A 23,934-nucleotide genomic window follows, 5' to 3' on the forward strand; every position below is an offset into this window, starting at 1 on the left:
TCTTCAGAATGAGATTAAACAGGAGTGAGCCTTTTTAAGAGGTTATGATGGCAGTTTTCAGATCCTTCCATTTTGTCCTATTTTCCGTGTAAGCACAGTGCACTTGATTTGGGGCTTCCTCACGTTAAAAAAAAAAACCCCCAAAACCTTTCAAACCAGTGCATGTCTGTGAACCATGTAGGAACCAGGACCCAGGGCTGCATAAACAGCATACCTGATCTGGTGGTAATATATTGTCTCCGTCTGGGCGTGTTAAGGATTATACACCTCTGTGGTCTTTACATGGGGTTTATGTATGTTATCTTTTTGCGTTCTGGAGGCTGTGACCACCTGCTGTAGGCACACTCTGTGCTTGTTACATTTGTACACATCTCCCTTCTTGAATTTAAAGACCCAGCTATTACATCTTGTTTACTCAATATCATTCCCCCATTTAAAAAAAAAAAAAAGGACTACATGAACCGAACATGCCATGTTTCAATCTGGCCCCAGTGGCTTTTTCTCTGAAAAGCAAAACGTGTGTCTTTTACACCAGGGCTTTCTCCCCACCCCAGGGGGTGTCTTCCATCCTTTTGTGGCTCAGTTTAAGGCGAAAAGGGCTCCAAACCACTAACTACCTAGGAGAGAGCCCCCTTCTTCCACCTCCAGGGAGAATTTCAGATGTAATGCATCTGAAGATAGCGTGCTCTGTTCTGACTTCTTTGCCACCATTGCGAGGATCACAAAACACCAGCGCCTTGGCTTCAAGATCTTTTTGCAACCATCTTTGGCGAGGCCTTGCTTCCTTCCACTCGAGTAAGTTGCGGCTTGGGACCGTGGAGAGGACCGGGCGAGAGGCTGCGATGTCGTTGGAGGCAGCCGCGGCCCTGTCAGCAGCCCCGCACCTCCAGCACCACGACCACCGGCCCTGCCCTCGGCCCCGGGCGAAGGAGCGGCGGCCGCAGACGGGCGGGTCGGCGGGGCTCGGCTGCCCTGCGCTGAGCCGGCACCGGCCGGGCGCCCGCGGGCTGCGGGGCTTCGCGTGTCGCCTCCTTCTCCCCGAGCCTCCCTGCCCCCCCCACCGGCCGCCCCCTCCCCCTCGCCCGCGCTCCCTTTTGTTCGCTCTCCGCTCGGGCCGAGCCTCCGCCGCCGCCCCGCCGCCCGGGGCCCGCACCCCCGTCGTAGGCCCCGGCGTGGCCGCCCCGCCGCCGCCGCCGCCGCCGCCGCCGCCGCCGCGCGGCCTAGAGCGCGGCGCCCGGGGAGGCGCGCGGGGCCCCGGCCGGGCGCACGGCGAGGCCGCGGCGGCGGCGGCGGCGGGGCGGCGGCACCGGCAGCATCAGCGGCGGCACCGGCGGGCGAGGCCGCCCCGCCGCTCACGCACAGCCCGGCCGCGGCGGCGGGGATGCGACGACACGCCCGTGGCATGGAAGCAGCAGCAGCAGCAGCAGCCGCCGGCGGCGCCGCGCGGAACAAAGGTCATCCGAGCTGCGGCCCAGACGCCCGGGCTTGACCGCTGCGAGGGCCGACCCCGGGCCGGGGGTGGGTGTGCGCCCCGGGGCGCGCGGCGCGCAGGGCTGCGGAGGAAGCGGGGCGCGCGCGGGCGGGCGGGCGGCTCCCCCCGGGGGGCGAGGCTGGGGCGCCGGCCCCTCGTGCCCGGGGCCTTGGCGATCGCCGGCCGGCGCGTGTGGCTCTGGTCCCTGGGCCTGATCGCCGCGGCCTGTCCCACGGCCGGCCTCGGGGACCGCCGGCCTTCGCGCCCCGCCGGCCTCCTTGTGAGGGGGGGTAGGGGGGCACCCGAGGCCCCGCCGGTTTGGCTAGGCCCCGCCGGTTCCGAGATGGGGGCCACGTGAGCGCCGCCTCCTCCCCGCTCCAGCGCCGGCGGTGCGCAGCGCATTTTTTTAAAAGGCCTCTTTGCCCCCTAGGTCCCCGGGTCTGCCCCCCGCACCCCCCACCCAGACATCCCTAGGCTTTTTGTTGTTGTTTTTTTTTTGGCCCGAGGTGAAGGGATTTGGGCTCCCACCCCCAGGTGCTTGAAAGGAGAGAAGGTCGGAGGAGGAGGAGACTGGGGGGGCCCCGCTGGTGGTGCTGGTGCTGGTGGTGACAGGGAGGGCGAGGAGAGGGCCGGGAGGAGGGGGCTGGGGGGGACAGGCGGAGAGGAGCCTGGTCAACAAGCCAGCACCACCCTGCCAGGGGGCCCAGGCCGGCTCCCGCCGCCAGCGCGGGCAGGGGGAACAGACACACACGTAGATGGCTCTTTCCTGGGGGGCTCGTGGTCAGCCACCAAGCCAGGGAGCACACACTTGACACAACACGTACACAAAGATCTGAGCCAGGTTGTGGGAGGTAAGTGCGGGAAGGAGCAAGGCGCGGGCCGCAGGGCTCCGCGGTGGGCTTGGGGCGGAGGCGAGGGGTGGGTCCGAGGGGCTCTGGGGTGCTGGAGAGGTGAGCCTCTCCAAGGCTGTGCGCTCGCGTGGGGTGATGGGGACGGCGGGGGGACACTCGAGGACCCTCCCCTCCTCCCCAGGACCCGAAGTGGGGCAGCCAGCCCCAGCGAGATACCCCCCTCTGCTGCTGATTTTCAGGGACTTGTTGGCAACTCAGCGAGGGTTGCCATAGCTTTTTTATGTAGGGTGACCAGAACCGGCTGAAACTGGTTTGAGGCAGATCAGCTCCTGAACACAATGCAGTCCCTGAGCTACTACAGTGGGATAGCAGCTTCCTCCCTTCATGGCAGCCAAAAGCCGAGGCGCTTGCAGGAAGGGACCGTCCCAACACACTATGTGAATGCACACTTAGACAGCACACAGCACGGGTACGTGACTAACGGAGCCCTAGAAGATTCTGTGTAGAGAAGATGGGGGAAAAATGTGCAGGTTTGCAAGCTTGAGATGACTTGGGCTTTTCCTGCCTTTTTCTTTTGCTTAAGGGATGGACAAGGAGCTGAGATTTATGGCCCTTCCTAAAGACAAAAAATGTGCCTTGGTAGGGTGGGGACACTGGGTTTCTGCAGTTCTCTTCTCTCTCTCTTGCTCTGTGTTTTTAACAAAACCAAACCCAAACGAACTGATGGATTTGTAATGGTAGTTTGTTTGTTGCTGGAGAATGCTACTTTGCATGCTTTTCTTCTCTTGCAGGGTATGTTCCGTTTTGTGCTTTTTGTTTTAGAAGCTACTAAAGGGTGTTGGGGATACGTCTGGCTGGTATGAAGGCCAAAAGGTAACACTATTGTTCTAGGAAATGAGCATAAATGCATTCCAGTGATGCTGCAAGGCATACATGCTGTCTTTTTTTTCCTTGTAGGCCTGTTGACTGGGGCTGCCTTTAACCCTTTCATATTTGCAGAGAATGCAACCGTGTGACAGTAACTGAACACTGGTCCAAAGTCTTTCCAAAAGGTCAAGGTTCACAAGGTGAGAAACGATATTCTGAGCATGAATTTAAGTATTTATTTGAAGCTCCGTTCAGACACAGACTGACAGTGGCTTGGGACCCTGGAGATAATACTGGGTGGAGAGTGGAGAAGAAATACTCATAACGTTAGCCAAGTTTAATGGGATTAGAGGGACTTTTATGAGGTTGTTGCTATCAGGGTGAAATCAGAATGACTTCATTAAATCGCATGTGGCTGGTCATTTAGAAGAGGCAGGCCTGAAAAGAAGCAAGTTGGAGAGAATGGTAGGCGTCAGGGCCTTGTGGAGAATGTACTGTTTTACATAAGACTGAAGCAGTACACGAGTAGCTTTTTCTCCCCGATGATTACAGAAAAGAGGACTTTGCCAAAAATCCAGGCGACCTGGCCACCTTTTAGGGATTTGAGGAGTCTGAAGGTAGATTTGCCTTTTGTTCATTCATCACCTTTCTCTTTACCTCTCTCTGTGTGTTAACCTGAAAGGCTTTTCACTCCGAGTCGAGTGGTGGAATGGCTTTTATTGATCTGGGGGGCTGTGAATGGTGAGTTTGTCAGTGGATTATTTGTGGCATACATTTTAATGTGGAATACTTAACCTGGTGCCAGGAGGAGGCTGGGTAGTATGGCTTCCTCTGTGCAAAGATGCTTGTTAACTCAAAGCTTTACAGCAGTGGATGGCAGACAATGTCCAGTGCCTTACAAGATGATGGTTTGATTTCAGCTGGTATTTTTATGCATCCTCCAAAACCAAGAGGTTTTTGAGGAGGAGAGAGAAGCAGGCAGTAATGACTGGTGGCAAAGTAAGGAACAAAGGCAGTGAGAGCTTACAGGAGAACATGAAGCATTTCGCTTTGGGGTTCCTTGTGAAAAGGACTGCAACTTCCCCAGACAGGAAGCCAACAGCAGCAGAATCCAACCCAAGATGATCTCAGCTACGGATAGAGGAGTTCTGGCTTCTGGTTTGGTCGAAGTACAGTCAAAGGGAGCCCATGGAAGGCACATTGGAAAACAACTGTCTCCCCTACTTTGTAGAGGGTATTTTGTTCCTTTTTGCATTCAGTAGAGTGGTCTTTTCAGAAATGCCGAGGGTCTTAGGAGAGGTTGTGTGCTGGCGGTTGGTGGGCAGAGTCTCTGCAGTGCAGGGTGTCAAGTATGCAAGGGTTTTATTGTTGAATTTTTTTCTCATGATTTCAGAGCATCCAGCGTGTGATGAAGCTGAGAAACAACAGCACATGGTTAGCTCAGAGTGCTTGCTGTGGGATTCAATAGAGATAAATGTAATCTCGGGCTGATAGACCAGTAAATAGCTTATGCGATGGAACAAAATTCTTTACAAATCGCTGTGTGAAAACTGGTTTTCAGTTCTACATTTTTGCCTGCCAGAGGTTCTGTGTCTGAATGTGGCCGAAATCTGCTTGCAAAGCAGATCCCAGTCCACGTTGCATGATACGCTGTTCCTGCTTTTCGGGTGCCAGCTAAAACTCAGATGGCTAATATGATAGCCCTTAATTAGCTTAATACAATAAGCTGTTTTTTAAATAATTGAGTCCTTCACTCCTGTCTTTAGAAAGTCAGTGATTTTTATTTAACGCTGACAACTGACCCCCTGCTGCGATGGATCCTTGAAAAGGATGTTTTAAAAAGCCCTTTTCGTAAGGCCTGGCGTGTCCCAGAATGTTCTGGTTTACTCTCTGTGGTTTTTAGCTTTGTTACTCTCCACCCCTCCCCCCTGACCCCGGCCCCTGCAAAGGCTCCTGGAAAATACCAAGTGTTTTGTACAAAGGCCTGTCTTTCCGGCTGCAGAGGGCCGTTGCAGGTCGGAGAGCTGGTTCTCCAGGGTTGCAATCAGGAGCTCATCTCGGCCTGAGGTTTGTCTCAGGTGGCAATATGGGGCAGGGCTCTGAGCCTGTCACAGGCCCGGGACTCCCGGGAGGGGAACCAGAGTTTCCTGGGCTCTGGACGGTGAGCGTGGAGAAGCCAGAGCGTCCCCTTTCCCAGAAGGAGCCAGGGGGGGCTGGCCCGCGCCCCGCTGTCCCCGTCACCACGCGGGCCGCACACCTGGGCCCCAGCCCGCCCCGCGGGGTTGCCTGCGGGGGTCTCCCAGGGCCCCGGGCCAGCCCCTCCCTTCAGGGAGGCATGTGTGCATCTGGCTGGGTGGGGTGGGTCCACTGGAAAGAAAGTGTCACTGGGTGGTAAACCTTGGCTTGTTCTTGTTGTTGGCCTCTTGGAGTCACTTTTTTCCACCTTGAAGAGTGTGGGGTCCGGGGTTTCTAGAACTCTCAGCCTCCTGCTTTCGGAGAACTCGTGTTCTGTGTTTTTGCTCTCTCTTCTCGCAAGGAGATTCCCCCGCCCCCCTCCCGCCTTGACTCCTTTTTAAAGGAAGGAGGAAGGCTGGGGCTGACATGTGGATGGAATTTTCTGCGGATACCTTCCAGGGGATGAGTTAGAACAGGAGGATTTGTTCGGGGAGACCCCCGGCCTTCCGCCTTGTTTCTCCCCTTGAAATGCGTTCCTGGGCTCCGCTGGGGGGCGTTGCGTTTGAGTGACCTTTCCCATATTCTTGGTGGGACTCCATTTAGCTGTTCGCAGCTGGAGCCGCAATTGCCAGCGCAGGGGCTGCAGGAAGATCTGGGGGACGATTTGGGGTTGGTTTCCCTCCCTATTCCCTTAACATCTCTTCCTCATCGGGGCACTACAGTAGCAACACAATAATAACAAACACAGCTGGTTAAGGGGAAGGAAATCTGTGGCCCCACTGACCCTCCCAGGCGAGAATACTGGAGTGGGCTGCCATTATCTTGCTCTGGAATCTTCCTGACCCAGGGATCGAACCCTCATCTCCTGCGCTGGCAGGCAAGTGCTTTACCACTTAGCCACCAGGGGAGCCCCAAGGAAATCCATACCTTTGTGTTAATTACGCAGGCATTACCCCAAGGGATATTGTGGGTATGGGTTCCAGACCACCGCAATAGGTTCCAGACCATGGCAATGAAGCAAGTTGCTGGAATTATTTTGGTTTCTTGGTATATATAAAAGTTATGTTTACACTGTAGTCTATTAAGTGTGCAATAGCATTATGTCTAGAAACACTATATCAAAAATACTTTACTGTTGCAGAAAATGTTAGCCATCATCTGATAATACACAAAGCTTCAATATTTTTAAAAGCCTGGTATCTGTGAAGGGCAATGAAGCCAAGCACAGTCAGAGGAGGTATGCCTGTGTTTGGTGTATGATCTCTAAGTATGTATGGTTAAGTAATTAACCTTTTCTTTACGTACAGTAAAACTGACTCCTCGGTGTGCGGTCTCACGGGCTTTGACAAGTGCCTAGCGCCATGTCTGCCCCACCGTTACCTACAGGGACTTGTTCAATCTCCTGAAACCTTCCCACCTGCTGTCGCTTTGTGGCCAGACTCTCCTCTCCATTCCCACCCCCCTGGCAGCCACCAGTTTGTTCTGACCTTATGTTGGTCTTTTCCAGAATGCCATGCAAATAGCTTCCTTCACTTACAAACTGCATTTGAAGGGCCATCCGCATTGTTTTGAGTATCCACACTTGGTTCTTCTTTTATTGCCGACTTGTGTAGACCTCTCTATGGATGTACCGTGGTTTGTTTGTCTGTTCTTCCGTTGAAACTCACGAGGGTTGTTTCCAGTTGTTTTTTTTTTTTTTTTTGGTAATCCTCTTCCCAGAATAAAGTGGCTGTAAAAATCTGCATAGGGGTTTTTGTCTGAACGTAAGTTTTTATGTCTGTTTGGTACAGACTGAGGAGTGGGATGGCTGGGTCATGGTGAGTAAGTAAGAATTCAAAGTTAGGATGAAAGTAAATTCAGCTGGTCGTAGCTCACAAAAAGATCTAGCGTTGTCAGCTGCAGTTAAGACTTTCCAAGTACCGTTTTCGTAGCAAATGCTATCCGAAGACACATGAGAGATGTTCATGATAATAGACCACTCACTAACGGGATGACAGGCTTTATAACCCAGAACGAATCGGAATTAGCCAAAAGTGGAAACAAGAACCTGCACGTGGTAAAGCAGCCTTTATCTCCCCCGGCAGTTACTCCTGATCTCTTCAGAACCATTTGGCAGTTTAATTTTTGCGTTTGTCTTCAGGTTCCATAAAACACCAGCCAGTGACAGGATTGAAATTTTGGAAAGGGGTACGAAATCTTAGCTGCATCAAGAACTTATATCGTTAATGATAATTTGATTTCTTGAGTTTCAAATTATTGGCGTTATTTTAGTATTTGAAGTTATTTTTCAGCTTTTATGTCTTTTAAAGAGGTGAAAATGTGTCAGTAATCTCAAAGCCATGAAGTAAGGAGATTTTGGAAGCATATTTTTTTTTTTTAGCGGATAAAATAGCATTCGAGATCAGGAAGAACAAGTGGACTGAGGTCCTAGTGATGAACAACAAGGGAAGGGAGCCTGAGACGTGGGGATCAGCATTAATTTGGGGGTTATTTCATCCATGGGGCAGATGCAGCGTGTTTCCTAAGCCCCGGACGTTGTGCTAGGCACTGCGAGGACCGAGGGCAAAGGCATCCAGAGAGGAAAGGCTAGTGGGAAGTAGCGCACGGATGCTATGATAGGAATGCGAATGGGCCACCAAGTGCCAAGTTTGGAGGGAGGAGCCCTGGACGAGGTGGCTTCTGAGCCGAAAAAGCCAGTAAAAATATGTCAGGGAGGCAGCGACCCGGAGGGCGAGCAGAGAGCCCGAGGGACTGTGTGTGGGAAGGCCCTGGCTGGGGGAGCGGGCGGGCAGGTGGGCAGAGGGCGAGAAGCGGGCAGTGGCTGGGCTTCCGAAGGCCGTCCTGCACCGTCCGCTCCAGGGTGCGCTTCCCTGTGGAGGCAGAGGGGCAGAGAAGAGACTGTTTATGATAGAGGACCCAGGGCAGCCCCGTGAGTGTGGAATGGAGGCTCTTCGGCGTCCAGTGGGGGCCCCACGGCAGCCATCCAGGAGAGGGGAGGAGGGCTCCATCCAAGGCATTGCCATGGCGATGGAGTGGTAGGTGGTGACCACGTCAGGGGGCCTGTGCGTGCATGTGTGTGTGTGTGTGTGCGTGCGCTGGTGTCCAGTTAGATATGAGGCCTGATAGAGGGGGAGGATGCCTGTGTGTGTGTGTGTGTGTGTGTGTGTGTGTGTGTGTGTGTGGGAGGCGAGGAGGATGCTCTCTGAAGTTACTTGTCAGAGGTTACTTCTGGCTCTGAGATTCTGAATTCAGGAGGCAGGAAAAGACTGCGGAGGAGGAGCTGCTGGTAGAATGAGTTCAGGTTTGGGTTATGTTGCCCATGGGGTGTCCTTTGCCTTCCAGGTCGTGTGAGCTGGGGGTCTAGATTGGGAGCAGTTACTACAGAACAGAGCTGATAGAGGAAAGATAGGAGAAGGTGTCAGTTTGGGTTGCCAGAAGATAATGATTTGTACAGTAAAAAGTAAAATGCATCAATGAAGGGGAGGCAGGGGCTGAAGAACTTAAAGACGTGTGCTTCTGAAAGTCGGAGGGCAGACCGTGACGTCAGCAGCCTAACACCTGCAGGCAGCACTGTCTGTCGCGGTGGCCTTTCCATAGGTTTAAGACCGAAACGTTGAGGCGAGCTAAACGCTGTTGCCCCCCACCCCCGCCATAGTGCAGGTCAGGAGACTCAGGCAGAGATCCTGGCCAAGGTCCGCCCGCTCAGAAACGGGCTGCAGGCGGAACTGGAAGCCTGCTTCTCATCCTTGGGCTCTTCTGCCTCGTCGAGGGACGAGCAGGATCGGGGGACCAGGGGAAGTCATGGAAGGTGCTCAGGGTTGGGAAGGCCTGTTAGGGACAGGGAAGGGGAGCAGGTGTCGTGGAGAAGTTGGAGGCACAGTTCAGGGCCTTTGCCATTAGCCGGGTTTTCCTGACTTCAGTCATCACGATGAGAGAGAAGAGTCTGTGTCTACCCCAGAGACGCACGGTGCTAGAATTGCATGCCGGGAAGACACAAGCGTTTCCTTTACTGGGCACTGGGGTGAGGGACAGATTGGGAGAAGGAACAGGAGGTGTTTTTGTTTTATTTATTCTTCGAAAAGGATAAGAAAGCGTAAATTGAAAGTGGTGTCGAGAAAAATCTTTTGTCCTCGCACATAAGCACGATTTAAGGAATTCTTTGAATGCTCATCCATGGACAGGAAGTTCTCAGTTTGGCCTGTTTGAGGTTGAGAGGAAGAGCAAATTCTCCTTAATCTAAATCTGGAGGCTGAAATAAGTAGTGTTTTTAGACAAAACCAGCGTGGCCTTCTTAGCCGTCCCCAGGACTCCCCGCCAGGTGTCCTCTGGTTGACGGTCATGAGGGCCCCCGAATGCAGGTCTGTTCTCAGTCAGGTATTACCCCGTAATTAGAGATTCTGAGCGTCCTAAAGGATTCATAGAGACCCAGAGGTGAAGTCAAGGTGGTGTAGTTTTTGAGTGTCTTCTCAAGGCAGCCTTGCCTTTCGGGAACCAAATTCCTGCTGGCTCATGCGGTCTGGTAATGGGCGGTGATTTTGGTCATTTTCTTCTGCGAGGAACAGATTCTTTCTGGGTATCTGAACAGTAAGAGTTTTTCAAACACTTCCAGGTTAGAAAAGTCACAGCTCTGTGTTAAAAATAAACAACTACATAGCCGGAAATGCATTAAACACTTATAGTTATCTCTTCATTTTCCGCAGTGAGCCCAAACTGGGGTGGAGGTGGGGTTCAGCGGGTAGTTAATAGCACATCTGAAACCAGAACCCACTGCCCTACAGACTTCTAGCCCAAGGCTGTTGCCATCAGTATTTCTTTCTGCAATCCAAAATTAGTTGTCTGGGTTTTGATGGTATAGAAGCCAGCTTTTACTTATAGTCCTTATATCATGTGAACCTTAAAGCCCTATTTACTGAAATGAAGCCCTCACACAGGTACCCGTTGATAAGCTGGTCCTTCACGGTTTTGCTGATACATCAAGAGTTGGGAAGTAGTTGAGGTCTCCCTCTTGAGACTTGATTATGCCTGTGTGTCTGCTAAATCGTTTCAGCTGTGTCCGGCTCTTTGCGACTGCATGGACTGTAGCCCGCCAGGCTCGTCTGTCCACGGGATTCTCCAGGCCAGAATGCTGGAGTGAGTTGCCACGCCCTCCTCCAGGGGATCTTCCTGAGCCAGGGATCGAACCTGTGTCGCTTAACATCTCCTGTGCTGGCAGGCGGGTTTGTTACCCCTAGCACCTCCTGGGAAAGCCCCCTCAGCGAGTTAACTTAAAATTCGAAACCATTCTTTTCTTGAGGGTTGTTCAGAAGATGAAGTGCACATGAAGTGCCTAGCAGAGTGCCTGGTGCTCCGTGAGTCCTCCCTAGAATCTTAGCTGTCCTGTATTCCCGAGCTGCCTGTTTTAGGGGAAGGACCGCGTCCCTGACATCTCTTTTCTGTCTTGGTGGTGTTTCTGCTGTTCAGTCTTTTACCTCCTTTATCGGTGGTGATTTCTGTTTTGAGGTGTGGGCCATGAAGGCGCACACAGCGTTTCCTGCCTGGTCTGTAGGTTTGGAGTTGCAGCTGCCCTTTATCTGATGAAAAGCGAGGGACATCTCGGCAAGAGTCCTTGTTCTTCTTACTTGGCCATGCTTAACATTTATAGCTGGAAAATCTTGAACGAATTTTGTAGTTAAAGTCTTAACACTTCAACTGTCTTTGTTCCCAAGTAAATTCAGCCCAGTCAGCGAGGGCCTAGCATCTGGGTTGTCTGTCTGTTGGTGTGCTTTTCATCAACCAGAGTTTCAGAGCAAACAAAAGTTGATCGTGAAGCTGTGGCCGGATAGCTCAGGCCTCTGTTCCGTCCATGTCCCCAGCCCTTTGCTGCCCATGTTTGCTTGGCAGTGACCAGATAGTCCTGTCTTACACACTGGACCTTGGAGAGGATGGAAGATGGAGGGGAGCAGGGGTCCTGGGACCTCGCTGTCTAGAATGGCCCTGTCCCTTTGGCTGGCCCCTACCACATACGGCTTCTGAGCGCTTGCTGTGTGGCCAGTCCTGTTTTGGGGGCTTCCCTGGTGACTAAGTTGGTAAAGAATCTGCCTGCCATGGAGGAGACCGGGGTTCAATCCCTGGGTCAGGAAGATCCCCTGGAGAAGGAAATGGCAACCCACTCCAGTCTTCTTGCCTGGAAAATCCCATGGACAGAGGAGCCTGGCGGACTACAGTCCATGGGGTTGCAAGAGTCGGACACGACTTAGGGACTAAACTACCACCAGTCCTAATTGAGATGGGCTGCAAGCATAAAATATACACAGGGTTTTGAAGACTTAGATAGCAAAGAGGAATGTAAAATGTCTCACTAATAGCTTTTTAATATAGACTTTATGTTGAAAGAATATTTTGGTTGAATAAAATGTATTACTAAAACTTATTTCACACTATTCCCCCCACCCCCCAGCCCTTTTCTTTTAAAAACAGAGGGACTTCCCTGGCAGTGCAGTGGTTTAAGATTAGGAGTTTCCACTGCAGGGGGTGTGGGCTTGATCCCTCATGGGGGAGCTAGGATCCCGCATGCCGAGTGGCAAGTAAATTAAAAAAGTGCAAAAAAAAAAAAAAAAAAAATAGGAAACTTGCCACTATATATGTGGTTTTCATTCTGTTTCTGTCTGAGAGTGCTGGTCTGGATTGTTGGATGGACGACCAGGTTTACCAGTGAAGCTTCCCTGGTGCCCCGCAGTGTTCGTGCTTACTGATGTTGAGTCCTTCTTTCGGTTGAGAAGATAGGGTGAGAACTACGATAGGGTCTCCTTGTTAGAGAAACTCTTTCTTCCCTGGTTTGGGCTCCCTTTCTCTCCCAGATATCCTAATCCATCTCCAGATTGCAGGATTTAGACAACCTTGCCACACTGGTGTCTGATGGGGAACGGAAAGGAAATCCACTGCAAGTTTGCTGTGTGCTGGAGGCTTTATACTGACTGTCCCCCGAAAGGTATAATTAACATCCCCGGTGAAAGAGACTGACGGAGGAGGGTAGCGCTGAGTGAGAGGTGGACCCGGACTCGGAGCAGGTCCGGCTCGCTCTGCATCTCTTCCCTGCCTTTCCCCACCCGCTGCTGCGGTCCTGTGCTCCCTCCTGGGTGCCCTTATCATCCAGGTAGGACCAGTGGCATACAGATCGCCCCGGGAATCTTGTTAAAATGCAGATAATGATTCACTAGGGCTGGTATGGGCCCGGGATCCTGTATTTCTGACCAGCTCCCAGGTGATGGTGGTCTGCTGGTCCTTGGACTGCATGGAGTAGTAGCAGGGGTCTGTAGTGTGCCCTTGGTTTCAGATCCTCTGTCTCTGCTCCGAGTCATCTGATGCTCCAAGCCTTGCCCGACTGCGGGAACTCACTGTCGCTTTGCATGTGATGCCAGTGAGGGCATTTGGGGTCAGCCCTCATTGTTGGGTCATGGATGCCCAGCCTGGCATGAGCACTGGTTTCTGGGTATGCAGGATCTGCCTGGATACTCAGTGTATTCTTGTTCCCACATAATCTGTGTTACTGAAGCTTTACTACCTTGATCCCTTGACTGATGAGACAGAGAGAGCTTTACTATCAGAATGCGATCCGGGAGATCCATGGCAGGGGTACCTGTTTGGAGTCACTGTGATGAACAGTGTCAGCAAGTCATCATGTGAGAGTAACCACAGGGCTTCCCTGGGGGCTCAGTGCTAAAGAAGCCTCCTGCCAGTGCAGGTTCCAGCCCTGGGTCTGGAAGATCCCCTGGAGCAGGAAGTGGCAACCCACTGCAGCATTCCTGCCTGGGAAATCCCATGGACGGTGGAGCCTGGTGGGCTACCGTCCATGGGGTCGCAAACAGTTGGACACAACTGAGTGACTAAGTAGCAGCCATAGACAGGAATAACTGCCATGTTTGGTTCAGAGACTTGGGATCTGATGGGAGGGGAGGACTCAGAGCTGTTAGCGGCCGCTGTTTTTGCCTCCATGCCTGACAGGGAGTCGGGTGACTTGTGACTTTCCCTTAGAATGGGAGCCCTAATGAGCCTCCTCACAGGGTGGTGATGAAGAATGGCTAATCAACACCACCTGCTTGTCTAGTGCACACGAAGGCACACACTCTGGAGGCCTTGGATCCAGATGTCTTGGGGAAGCTCAATCCCAGGCCTGAGCCAAAGGAGAAATTGACTTCCAGTAAGGAATTTGGTGAATTACGTGTGTGAACTGTAAGAGACCACAGAACTGTAGTTGGTATGTTTAAAAATTTGGAAATGGATTAAATTAATTGTAAGGATAAAATGGTGTCTGTTACATGAGATTCCTGGGCATCCCTGATAGCTCAGTTGGTAAAGAAACTGCCTGCATTGTGGGAGACCTGGGTTTGATCCCTGGGTTGGGAAGATCCCTTGGAGAAGGGAAAGGTTACCCACTCCAGTATTCTGGCCTGGAGAATTCCATGGACTCTATAGTTGATGGGGTCGCAAAGAGTCGGATATGACTGAGTGACTTCCACTGCCACATGAGATACCAAGAAAGCCTGCCATTGCACAGAAACTCTGGTTGAGTTTTCGATCTTACTGGACATTGGGAGTCTGAGAGTGCTACAGCGCGTGAATCCAGCACATTGCATCCGGTTTATTACTTGTTGGTTAAATCTGTCAGCTCCCGGTTTTGTGCTGAATCCCTGTCTGGGGTGGGGAGAGTGTGTGTCATGGTGCGTCAGCTGTGGCCTCACATTGCTGTGAGGGGAGCAGGGACACGACTGGACATTCAGGGTGGGCTTGGTGTGGGGCCTGTGCTGGAGAAAAGGGTTGGAACCACAGGTGTTAATCTGAGCTGGGGATGAGTTCAGGATATGTAGTGGGGTGGTAAGTCAGAGGTCATCCTGGAGCCTGCCAAGAGTCAGGGTCAAAGACTAGCTGGGCAGAGAGAACATCAGACGGCAACGCACATTTGACCGGTCCCCCGTCCAGTGAGTGGCTAGAACCAGCAGAGCGTGGCACATAGACTGATGGGTGTGTGAGAGGGCAGGAGGGGCTTCCCGGGGGTACAGTGGTTAAGAATCCACTTTCCAATGCAGGGGGCGTAGGTCTAGTCCCCGGTCAGGGAAGACCTAGAGTCCCACATACCTCCTTGCTGCTAAGTCGCTTCAGTTGTGTCCGACTCTGTGTGACCCCACAGATGGCAGCCCACCAGGCTCCCCGTCCCTGGGATTCTCCAGGCAAGAACACAGGAGTGGGTTGCCATTGGGTGCAGCCAAATATTTTTTCAGAAAGTAAAACAGTACAGGGCTGCAGGGCCTGGGAGACATGCAGGCTCTCTGTGCTCGTGGGAGCGCCCTTTGGATGAGCTTTGCCGTGATTCATTATCGTCAGAAAATAGCTTACCTGTAAGCGAACTGAATTTGTGTCCTAAAGGTTTTGACACTATTATTTTCTGATACACTCACTTGGCTTCTAAAGGTAGAGACAGGAGGAAATAAAGAAACATTGTGAGGAAGTAGAGGTTCCAATAAAGATAAACTTTGGGTGAAATTTTGAAAAAAATAGAGGGATGACGTTTTACAGAAAGGGAGAGAAGACCCAAGGTAGGAGATCCAAGGTAGGGCTTGGCTGGGGAAGGAAGTCCATGCGGAGGACTCGGGGAAGCGTCTTCAGGCGGGGACAGAGTTTGAGGCAGGAAGTGACTCAACCCGAGTTGGGAGGAAGACAGCTGACGGGTGAGTCGGTCACTTTGGGAAAGGATGTCTCTAGCCACTTTGGATTTCTGAGTCGTTCGGACTCGCAGCAGCGCTGACAAGCCAGTGCCTTCGCCCGCGCCAGGCCCGGGGCGCTCCTCGCCCCCAGAGGGAGCGGACGTGCGAAGCCTAGCGGCCGGCGTCGGGGCTGCGTTCACATCCGGGTCTTCTGGACCTGACGGCCGTGGCCTCACGCGCTTCCGCTTAGCAGCCAAGGTGTAGGAGCTCTTGAGGGTGGAGATTCAGTCTGCATTTTCTGTTTACCCAAAGGTCACGAAAACAGTACGTTTAGCTACCAGTGTTTGCTCCATAATCCACAGCGCCTGCTGTGAAGACTGGCCGGAGGGCCGCGGGAGGTGGCCGGGCCAGCGCAGGGGCTCCCCTGGGCGCGTCGCTGCGTGTCCGCGGGTGCTCATGGGTAGGGGTGTGTGTGTGAGAGAGAGGTGTGTGTGTGTGAGGTGAGTGTGTGTGTGTGTGAGTGTGTGTGAGGTGAGTGTGTGTGTGTGTGTGTGTCTGAGGGTGCTCATAGGTAGGGGTGTATCTGTGAGAGGTGTGTATGTGGTGAGTGTGTGTGTGTCTGAGGGTGCTCATAGGTAGGGGTGTGTCTGTGAGAGAGGTGTGTGTGTGTGAGGTGAGTGGGTGTGAGGTGAGTGTGTGTGTGTGTGAGATGAGCGTGTATGTGTGTGTCTGAGGGTGCTCATAGGTAGGGGTGTGTGTCTGTGAGAGAGGTGTGTGTATGAGGTGAGTGTGTGTGTGTGAGGTGAGTGTGTGTGTGTGAGGTGAGTGTGTGTGTGTGTGTCTGAGAGTGCTTCATGGGTAAAGGTGTGTGTGCGTGAGGTGAGAGAGAGGGATATGTGTGTGTGTGTGTGTGTGAGGTCAGTGTGTGTGTGTGTGTCTGAGGGTGCTCCTAGGTAGGGGTGTATGTGTGAGAGGTGTGTGTGTGAGGTGAGTGTGTGTGTGTGTCTGAGGGTATTCATAGGGTGTGTGTGTGTGTGAGGTGTGTGTGTGTATGTGTGTGAGGTGAGTGTGTGTGTGTGAGGGTGCTCCTAGGTAGGGGTGTGTGTGTGAGAGAGAGGGGTGGTGTGTGAGGTGAGTGTTGTGTGTGTGAGGTGAGTGAGTGTGTGTGTTTGAGGGTGCTCATAGGGGGTATGTGTGTGAGAGAGGTGTGTGGTGTGTGTTTGAGGGTGCTCATAGGTAGGTGTGTGTGTGTGTGAGGGTGCTCATAGGTAGGGGTGTGTGTGTGTGTGTGTGAGAGGTGTGTGGTGTGTGTCTGAGGGTGCTCATAGGTAGGCGTGTGTGTGTGTGAGAGTGTGTGTGTGTGTGTGTGTGAGAGAGGTGTGTGTGTGTGTCTGAGGGTGCTCATAGGTAGGGGGGTGTGTGTGTGAGAGGTGTGTTTGTGTGAGGGTGCTCATAGGTAGGCATGTGTGTGTGTGAGAGGTGTGTGTGTGTGTGTCTGAGGGTGCTCATAGGTAGGGGGTTGTGTGTCTGAGGTGAGTGTGTGTTTGAGGGTGCTCATAGGGGGGTGTGTGTGTGTGTCTGAGGGTGCTCCTAGGTAGAGGGGTGTATGTGTGTATGTCTGTGTGAGGTGTGTGTGTGAACGTTTCAGGTCCCTCATGCATGTCTGTCCATTTGGCAAAATGCGAGTCTGGTTCGTCTGTCTAGCGTTAATTTGGGGAAAGCTGAAACACATAGTTTAGCACTTGAGTAGTAATACTGATTAGGCTTGGCGGGTTTTGATTTAGATGACTCATAGCTTTTTTAAGAACAATTCTTTTCCTGCTAATCTTGGTCAGTAGGTACCGTTGGCCTCTGTTGGTGTTTCAGATTTAGCTGTCCCCTCTTTGGTTACACTCTGCCTTGGTTTCAGGTCGTTGAGGATGGGAAATTTCTGTTCTGCCTCTGTTGTGCTGCCTAGAAGACCTTGCTGGGCTGCTTTTCTGCAGGAGGGCAGTTAAGTGAAGGATGCTCATTATTAAATCACGTGTGTGCATGCCAAGTCGGTCAGTCGTGTTTAACTCTGTGTAACGCCCATGGACTGTAGCCCACCAGGCTTCGCTTTGCATGGGATTCTCCAGGCAAGAATACTGCAGTGGGTTGCCATGCCCTTCTCCAGGGGATCATGCCAGTCCAGGGATCGAACCTATCGTTTGATCCATCAGGAAAGCTCCAGAAGTGTAACTGACCTCTTGCAACTGCAAGATTTGATTAAACTTTGTTTTAAATAAGCCCCAGAGATGTCTCACTCTGAAAGTGTCCAGCATCCAATAAGCTTGGGCAATGCTTCCAGCTTGGACATTGTATCCCCATGATGAAGTTTCACCCTAGAAATTCACATCAGCACTTAAAAGTTCAGAGAAGCCTTGGGAGAAGAAAGATGTGTGTGTATGTGTTTAATCCAGCACTTCCCAAATCCCTACACTGTAGAATCCCCGCTTTCCCCTATTTGGTGGAAAATTGTGTAACAGGAGCATTCCTGTGTGACCATTATTCCAAGCTCTTGATTGTCTGGTGAAATTAGTGCAAATTCAGGGGGACCTCGTGAGAAATACTGAGAGCTTCCTCTCCTTATACTGTAACCTAGTGTTGGACAGCGTGATACTCTTCATTCTCCTCGTGTGTGTGTTCTCTGGTTTTTCTCTACTCCAGGAAGAGAACTTTTAAGTGAGTTTACTTTTAAAAGTCAGTAGACATGTTGTGAACGATCACCCTGGGGGATGCTCTTAGTCATGTCTTATAGATGAAAGCCCTACATTTCAGAAATCTAAAACTGCCGCAGGTGAGTTTGGTGTCCAGCGAGACAAGGCAGTGCTCGTTTTGGAATTCTGGACCAGCTGTGATCAGCCCATGGGCAGCCCTTGGTCTGCAGGCTTCCTCAGGTGGTGGGGGAGGAAGGCGCGGGGCGCTGGAGGGGCCGCCCCTCCCCAGGCTGGGGGGCGCCCAGGGGAGCGGGCTCACGGGTTTGTCTCTTTGCATTTTGTTTGTTTGGCTCCGCCAGGTCCTAGCCGTGGCACACAGGGTCTTCAGGCTTCACTGCAGCATGTGGGAGCTGGTTCCCTGACCAGGGGTCAGCCCAGGCCGCCTGCACTGCAAGCGTCAGCCACCGGCCAACCGGGGGGTCCCCAGCCGCTTTATTGTGATCTTAGGGGGGTTAGGTCCTGGTGGGAGAACAGGTAACAAGGGGAAAGTCCGTTCCCGGAGAGCAGGGCTTTTCAGCCTCAGCACTAGTGAGCTTAAGGGCCGGGCCGTGCTTCGCTGGGGGCTGTCCCTTGCGGAATAGGATGCTTAGCGTCTCTGGCTGCTTACTTCCTACCCCGCTGAATGCCAGGAGCACCCCTCACCGCACTTGAGGTTGTGCCAGCCAGAAATGTCTCTGGACATTGCTAAATTTCTGTAGCCATGGAGGAGGAGCAAAATCACTCCCTTTGAGAACCACCGACTCACAACCTTGTTGCGAGGACAATGCTTTGAAACTTGGGTTGTAAAGATTCCGAAAGAAAGATTTCTAGCACGTGTGGCTGGACTGTAACTTCCCAGAAAAGAGCGAGGTTCTGTCAGCTCCCAGCGCTCGCCTTCCTGTTTTCTGAGGCTGTGATTCTCAAAAATCTTTGCCAATAGTTTTAAGTTTAGTATTTGAAAAAGTTTCTGGTTAAAATGAATACAAAACAGCAAAAACCAAAGTGGCTGGTTTGATGGGGGCATTTCAGGGGCAAACTTGGATTTTTGTACAAAAATCTAGAAGGTTTATTCAGGTGACAAAGGAAGCGTGCTTTGAGGTTCTCCTGTCTGTAGTCAAAGTATCACGTCTGATGTAGAAAATCTATACTTTGCTTCAAGGTGGAATTATAGAGATGTTACTGAAAAGTGTGGCATTTATAAAATGCCAAATGAATGCTTCGAAAGCCTTCGTGAGTTTTTCTCTTAAACGGGGATCCTTTGGTTTTAGACATGGGTTTGTACGTGATTTCTTAGTTTTGAAATACTGAAATCCACCAAACTTGAATATTTTATATCCAACTAATAGCAAAGAAATTTAGGCTTTTTTTCCCCCTTGCTTTCTCATCATTGAAGCTCTTTGAATAACTCACTCCGAGCAGAGGCTGTAATGAGTTTTCCTGAAGTTTATTAAGGGTGACAGATTTAGCCCAGACCCTTTTAGTATTTTTATAAACTCATAGACATATTAGTGAACTGCTGGCACAGGGGGCTTGTAGTTAAAAGAATGTGGTGCACCCGGTGGGAAACAGAGCTCTTGCCAGAGGACCTTTGACAGAATTGCCAAGGCTGGTGATGCTGACTGCCCTTGAGTTCATAGGAAATTTAAACTTTCATCTACTTCCCCGTAGATAGGTGATCTTGAAAGTGCTTAGGTGGATGAACTTTGAAAAACCTGTGTCCGTACCTTCTATCCCCTGCCCTTTCTGCATTCATGTGTCAAGATGTTTAGTGTGAGTCCTAAGCCTTTCTGTGAATTTTCCCTATCTATAAATTTTACATATTTATGTATAAATGTATAAAATGCAGTATGCTTGTTTTACATATCATGTAAAATGCAATAGGCTTATTTTTTTCTTTTTAGTTTTAATGTAGTTTATATATTGTTTTAGGACCCGATTTCCCCCTCCATTAAAAACAGCGTGCTGTCAACAGTGTGAATATACTTCACACTATTTTTAAGAAAGTTTGATTTATTTATGGCTGCGCCGGGTCTTTATTCCTGCACGTAGTCTTTCTCTAGTTGCGGAGAGCGCGCTTCTGCTTTCGTTGGCTTTTGTTGCAGAGTCTGGGCTCTGCGGTGAGTGAGGGAGGGCTTAGTGACTGTGGCTCGTGGACTTAGTTGCCCTGTGACAGTGGGATCTTCCCAGACCAGGTATTGAACCAGTGTCTTCTGCATTGAAGACGGATTCTTAACCACTGGACCCCCAGAGAAGCACTACTGAACACTTTTCAGCTATACATGTCAAAATGTCTAAGGTGTTAGACTTCACATTATGTGTGTGTTGCTGCTGTTAAGTCGCTTCAGTCGTGTCCGAGTCTGTGCAACCCCATAGACGGCAGCCCACCAGGCTCCCTCGCCCCTGGGATTCTCCAGGCAAGAACACTGGAGTGGGTTGCCATTTCCTTCTCCAGTGCATGAAAGTGAAAAGTGAAAGTGAAGTCGCTCAGTCGTGTCTGACTCTTCAGGACCGCGTGGACTGCAGCCCACCAGGCTCCTCCGTCCATGGGATTTTCTCACCGCAATTAAAAAGAGGTACCACAATTGATATGATCGTTTTCCTGCTGATGGACGTTTCCATGTTTTCCAGTGTTTCGCTATATTTACAAATATCTCTGCCCCAGACATTTTCATGCAGATGCTTCTCACTTGGGAAGATTTATTCCTTTGGTTTAAAACCTTGTGCCTGTGCCTTGAAATCAGTGACTTGTCTTCCAGGTATTGCAACTAGGATTCTTGCCCGTTTTTTCCTTGGGAGTAACTAAGGAAAGAGCAGGTTTTTCCTCTGGACTTTAAAAAATTTCTTGGTTTGTGAGAGTGCTGTTGGAGAGAATCTCATGGTGCGTAATCTTCTTAGCAGAAGGTTTTCTTTCATTCAATTTTGGGGGTGTCCAGGCAAGCACTTGCCCTGAGTGCCTGTTTACTTTGCACCAGATAGCTGTAAAGATGGTCAGCCTGGGAGATGACCTGGTGCCCAGAGGCATTCCTGGAGGAGAAACGAAGGCCAGGCCTCAGAAAGACCAGATGACCGACTTCTGATAAGCGGGTTTGGTCAGCCGGTTAGGCGGCTTACTCCTGCGCACCGTGGTCTGGGCAGACCTGAGCTGGCTCTTCTGAACCAGCACTTGGTATCTGGTCAGCCCTGACTTCTGCCTTCAGGTTTTTCCCCGGAGAGCCATCATTTTGAAATGCTAACCCGAAGCAGCCCTACCCATTAAATTTGCATTCTGCTTTCTAAAGAAAAACACGGGGGCAGGTATTTTTGGAAGCTTTGTATATTCAGTAAGTAGATATTCCCACCCTTCAAGAACCTTATTAGCACTCACGGCAAGTCAGCACAGTTCTATTTTTGACTCTCAAGCAAGGGAAAGAAAACATCGGTCATGTGGATTGACGGGAGTTGCTTAATTTGGGTACAGTCTGCGGCAGGTTCAGTCACGGGGAGTCCCAGCACCCTCCCCGACACAACGTCTCCCTCGCTGTGTGTCCAGGAGGTGAGCTGGTGCCAAAGAGGGACGTGGACTGGTCCCCCCTGTCCCCTCCCCTCCGGCGGTCAGCCAAGCCCACGAGGCTCTGCAGGGCCCCAGGCCCGAGCACGCAGCAGCCTCGGCCCCGGGGACGTGCCAGTCGTGGGGAGACTGTCCATTCCCAGATCCCAGGACCACGCGGAGCCAGGGTGAGCGGTGGTTCCTCCCACTTCCTGAGGAAGTGACCGAGGGCCCTGGTGAAGGCTGCTTTCTCCAGGAGTCCCCCCGGGAGAAGGGACAGGACATGCAAATTGGCCATCCTCTGAGGGAGTAGAGGCTTTGAAAGGAAAGGAGCCCTCCGTGGTCGACCTTTTTGTCCATTTCCTTTGATCTTCTCATGCTTCGCTTTCAGAAATTATTTCCTAACTACTCTGCCCTTCTGGTTGCCTTTCTGTGGATGTCCTGTCCCCGGCTAAACAGAACACGGCGAGAGGTGGACCCTGACTTCCACAGAGGGTTTTCAGGACTGAGGCTCTGAGTGATGAGCATTTTAAAGGAATATAGTCGCTTGAATAATAAAAACACCGTCTTCATAGGCTATTTAATTTTCTCCAGGCAGACCCAGGATAAAATTCCTGGGGACTCATTAATAAAGGAAGATGTGGAAAATGAGGGCCTTTTGGGCCATTTTAGCAAACTGCAAATGAAGTCAAATATTGAATCAGTTGACTCCTTTGAAAGGAAAGAACCAGTTGTAATGTATCCTGTCATGGCTTAATATCACTTACTTTCTAATTTTGTGTATATGAAATAGAATATCTTCATCTTGAGTTTTTTTCCTTTTTCGATGGTTATCTGATTCAGACTCTTCCCTCCTCTCTTCGTCTTTAGCCTGTTGCGAACCGTATTTGCTTTCCTTGATGTTTGCTTCCTTCTTCCCGAGCACTTAGACGGCACTTAGAGCTGAAAGCTGTGAATGGAGGCGGAGGTGGATCAACTCCTGGGCTCCCTGTGTCTAGGCCAGTGTCTTGTAGAAAGAAGGGTTGCCCATCAGGGTGGACCTTCCATCCAGCAAGCTGTGTCTTTCTTTTCCCTTTTCTCCATATTGCTTTTATTTTCATACCTGTTTTTTAATTTTTTCTATAAAATACAGTGATTGAGAACAACATCTCATGAACCTGCACGTTTAACCTGAAAGAGCCTTTCTGCAGACTGGGGTGGGCGCTGCAGGAGAGCAACTCCCAGCCCTCCTCAGTGCTGTGCAGTTGTCAGAGCTCATCCGGACGGTCCTGTGCCTCGGGCTTCCACATTCTTCCCTGCGATTTTTCACCACAGGAGTGGTTATTACCTCTTTTTAAGGACTTCTAGTTATTTTTTTTGACCTTTAACTGTACCTGGTAATCTGCTTGCTAAAATCTCCAGGACTCTGAATTAACATAGAGGAATTCGTCTCTCCCTCTCCTTGTCTCTTTTGAGAACTTTAACATGTCCTTCGTACTTTAAAGTGTACTCTAAATATTCCTGCCAGCCCCCGTCCTGACTGTGTTCGTGCACACGTCCTGTTCCCTCGCTCTGCGTCTGTTTCTCGGTTCAGCCCTTTTTTTCTCCTCCTCCTCTTTCCTCCTTTTTCCTGGGACCTCTCCTTCCTCATAGGTAAACAGCTCCTTTTCTTTTTAGAGGGACCTGGGACCTCTGTACTTAACGGATATTTTAAAAATCACCAGATAAAACGGGATTCTGCTTTATAAGTGGGGTTTTAAAGTTCTCTTACAGTTTGATTTTGGTCTATGTTTTGCATACGTCTTTAAGACTTTTTATTTAAAATATGAATTTGTCTATACCAAGTCTGACTAAAGGTACCTTAGGAAGTTGACCAGCTGCCTCATTCTGTCTTTGTGACCAGCCCTTTTTATTGTTCACCATACCATCTTCTGTCTCATGCCGGCATGATAGGATTTTAAGTGCCAGCCTGTACCAGCTTGCCCTCTCTCCTGAGGCTCGGTGAACTCCTTGGTTCCTACTTTGCTGGTTTTGGGAAAAGGAGTTGACTCCTTGGAGATTTCCTTCAGGCTAAGATCCTTTAGGAAAGTGAAAGTAAAAGATTACTAAAATATCAGGCACATGCCTAAATATGGGTGCTTATCCCTGGATCAGGCAGATCCCCTGGAGATGGGCATGGCAACCCACTCCAGTATTCTTGCCTGGAGAATCCCACAGACAGAGGAGCCTTGCGGGCTACAGTTCATGGGGTCGCAAAGAGTGGAACATGACTGAGCTTAATGACTAAACTATCCGTAGGCAAGCCTAGGTTACCATGAAGTCAAGGGTAGTCTCCTGATGGATGGAATGACAAAAATTGTTCTTTGAGACATGGTGAACTTAAGGATTATGGTTTAAGAGCATGAGTAGATTATTTTAATGTCTCTATCTCCCTTATCTTTTACTTTCTCACATGAGTTAAAAATATTATCTTTAGAATTTTAAAGCAAATGGGTGAAACTCAGCACTGTATATCTTAAAGGTTATTTTTTGAAGTGTTCTTATTTTGGCAAGAATTCTTGAAGAAAGGTTTCTTTTGCAGTTCCTTGCTTTGGCAAAGTCTTTTTGGAATAGATCAAAGTCTATATTTAACAGGGTACCCCTGAACAGATGTATGCATAGAATTAGCATG

At 50.7% G+C, this 23,934-nt stretch overlaps 1 protein-coding gene across 6 annotated transcripts in view; it reads left to right on the forward strand.

Annotated features, from left to right (window-relative positions):
• The first annotated feature begins 559 nt into the window (after window positions 1–559).
• Window positions 560–23,934, forward strand: part of ZNF532 (zinc finger protein 532) — a 112,627-nt gene continuing 89,252 nt past the window's right edge. For 2 of the 6 annotated variants that reach the window (XR_011563871.1, XM_070779121.1), the window contains exon 1: window positions 1,319–1,518. Coding sequence is in view for 2 of the 6 variants with exons in the window: in XM_070779122.1 (XP_070635223.1) it covers window positions 666–795 (130 nt within the window). In the remaining 4 variants the exon portion in view is untranslated. Of the gene's footprint in view, window positions 796–1,318; window positions 1,519–2,417; window positions 2,792–3,113; window positions 3,196–3,279; window positions 3,390–19,728; window positions 20,332–23,934 lie in introns of those variants that run through there. The other 4 variants (XM_019986643.2, XM_070779122.1, XM_070779120.1 and 1 more) reach the window with 4 other exon arrangements.

The sequence above is a fragment of the Bos indicus genome, chromosome 24, assembly GCF_029378745.1.
Source record: "Bos indicus isolate NIAB-ARS_2022 breed Sahiwal x Tharparkar chromosome 24, NIAB-ARS_B.indTharparkar_mat_pri_1.0, whole genome shotgun sequence".
Classification (NCBI taxonomy): Eukaryota; Metazoa; Chordata; class Mammalia; order Artiodactyla; family Bovidae; genus Bos; species Bos indicus.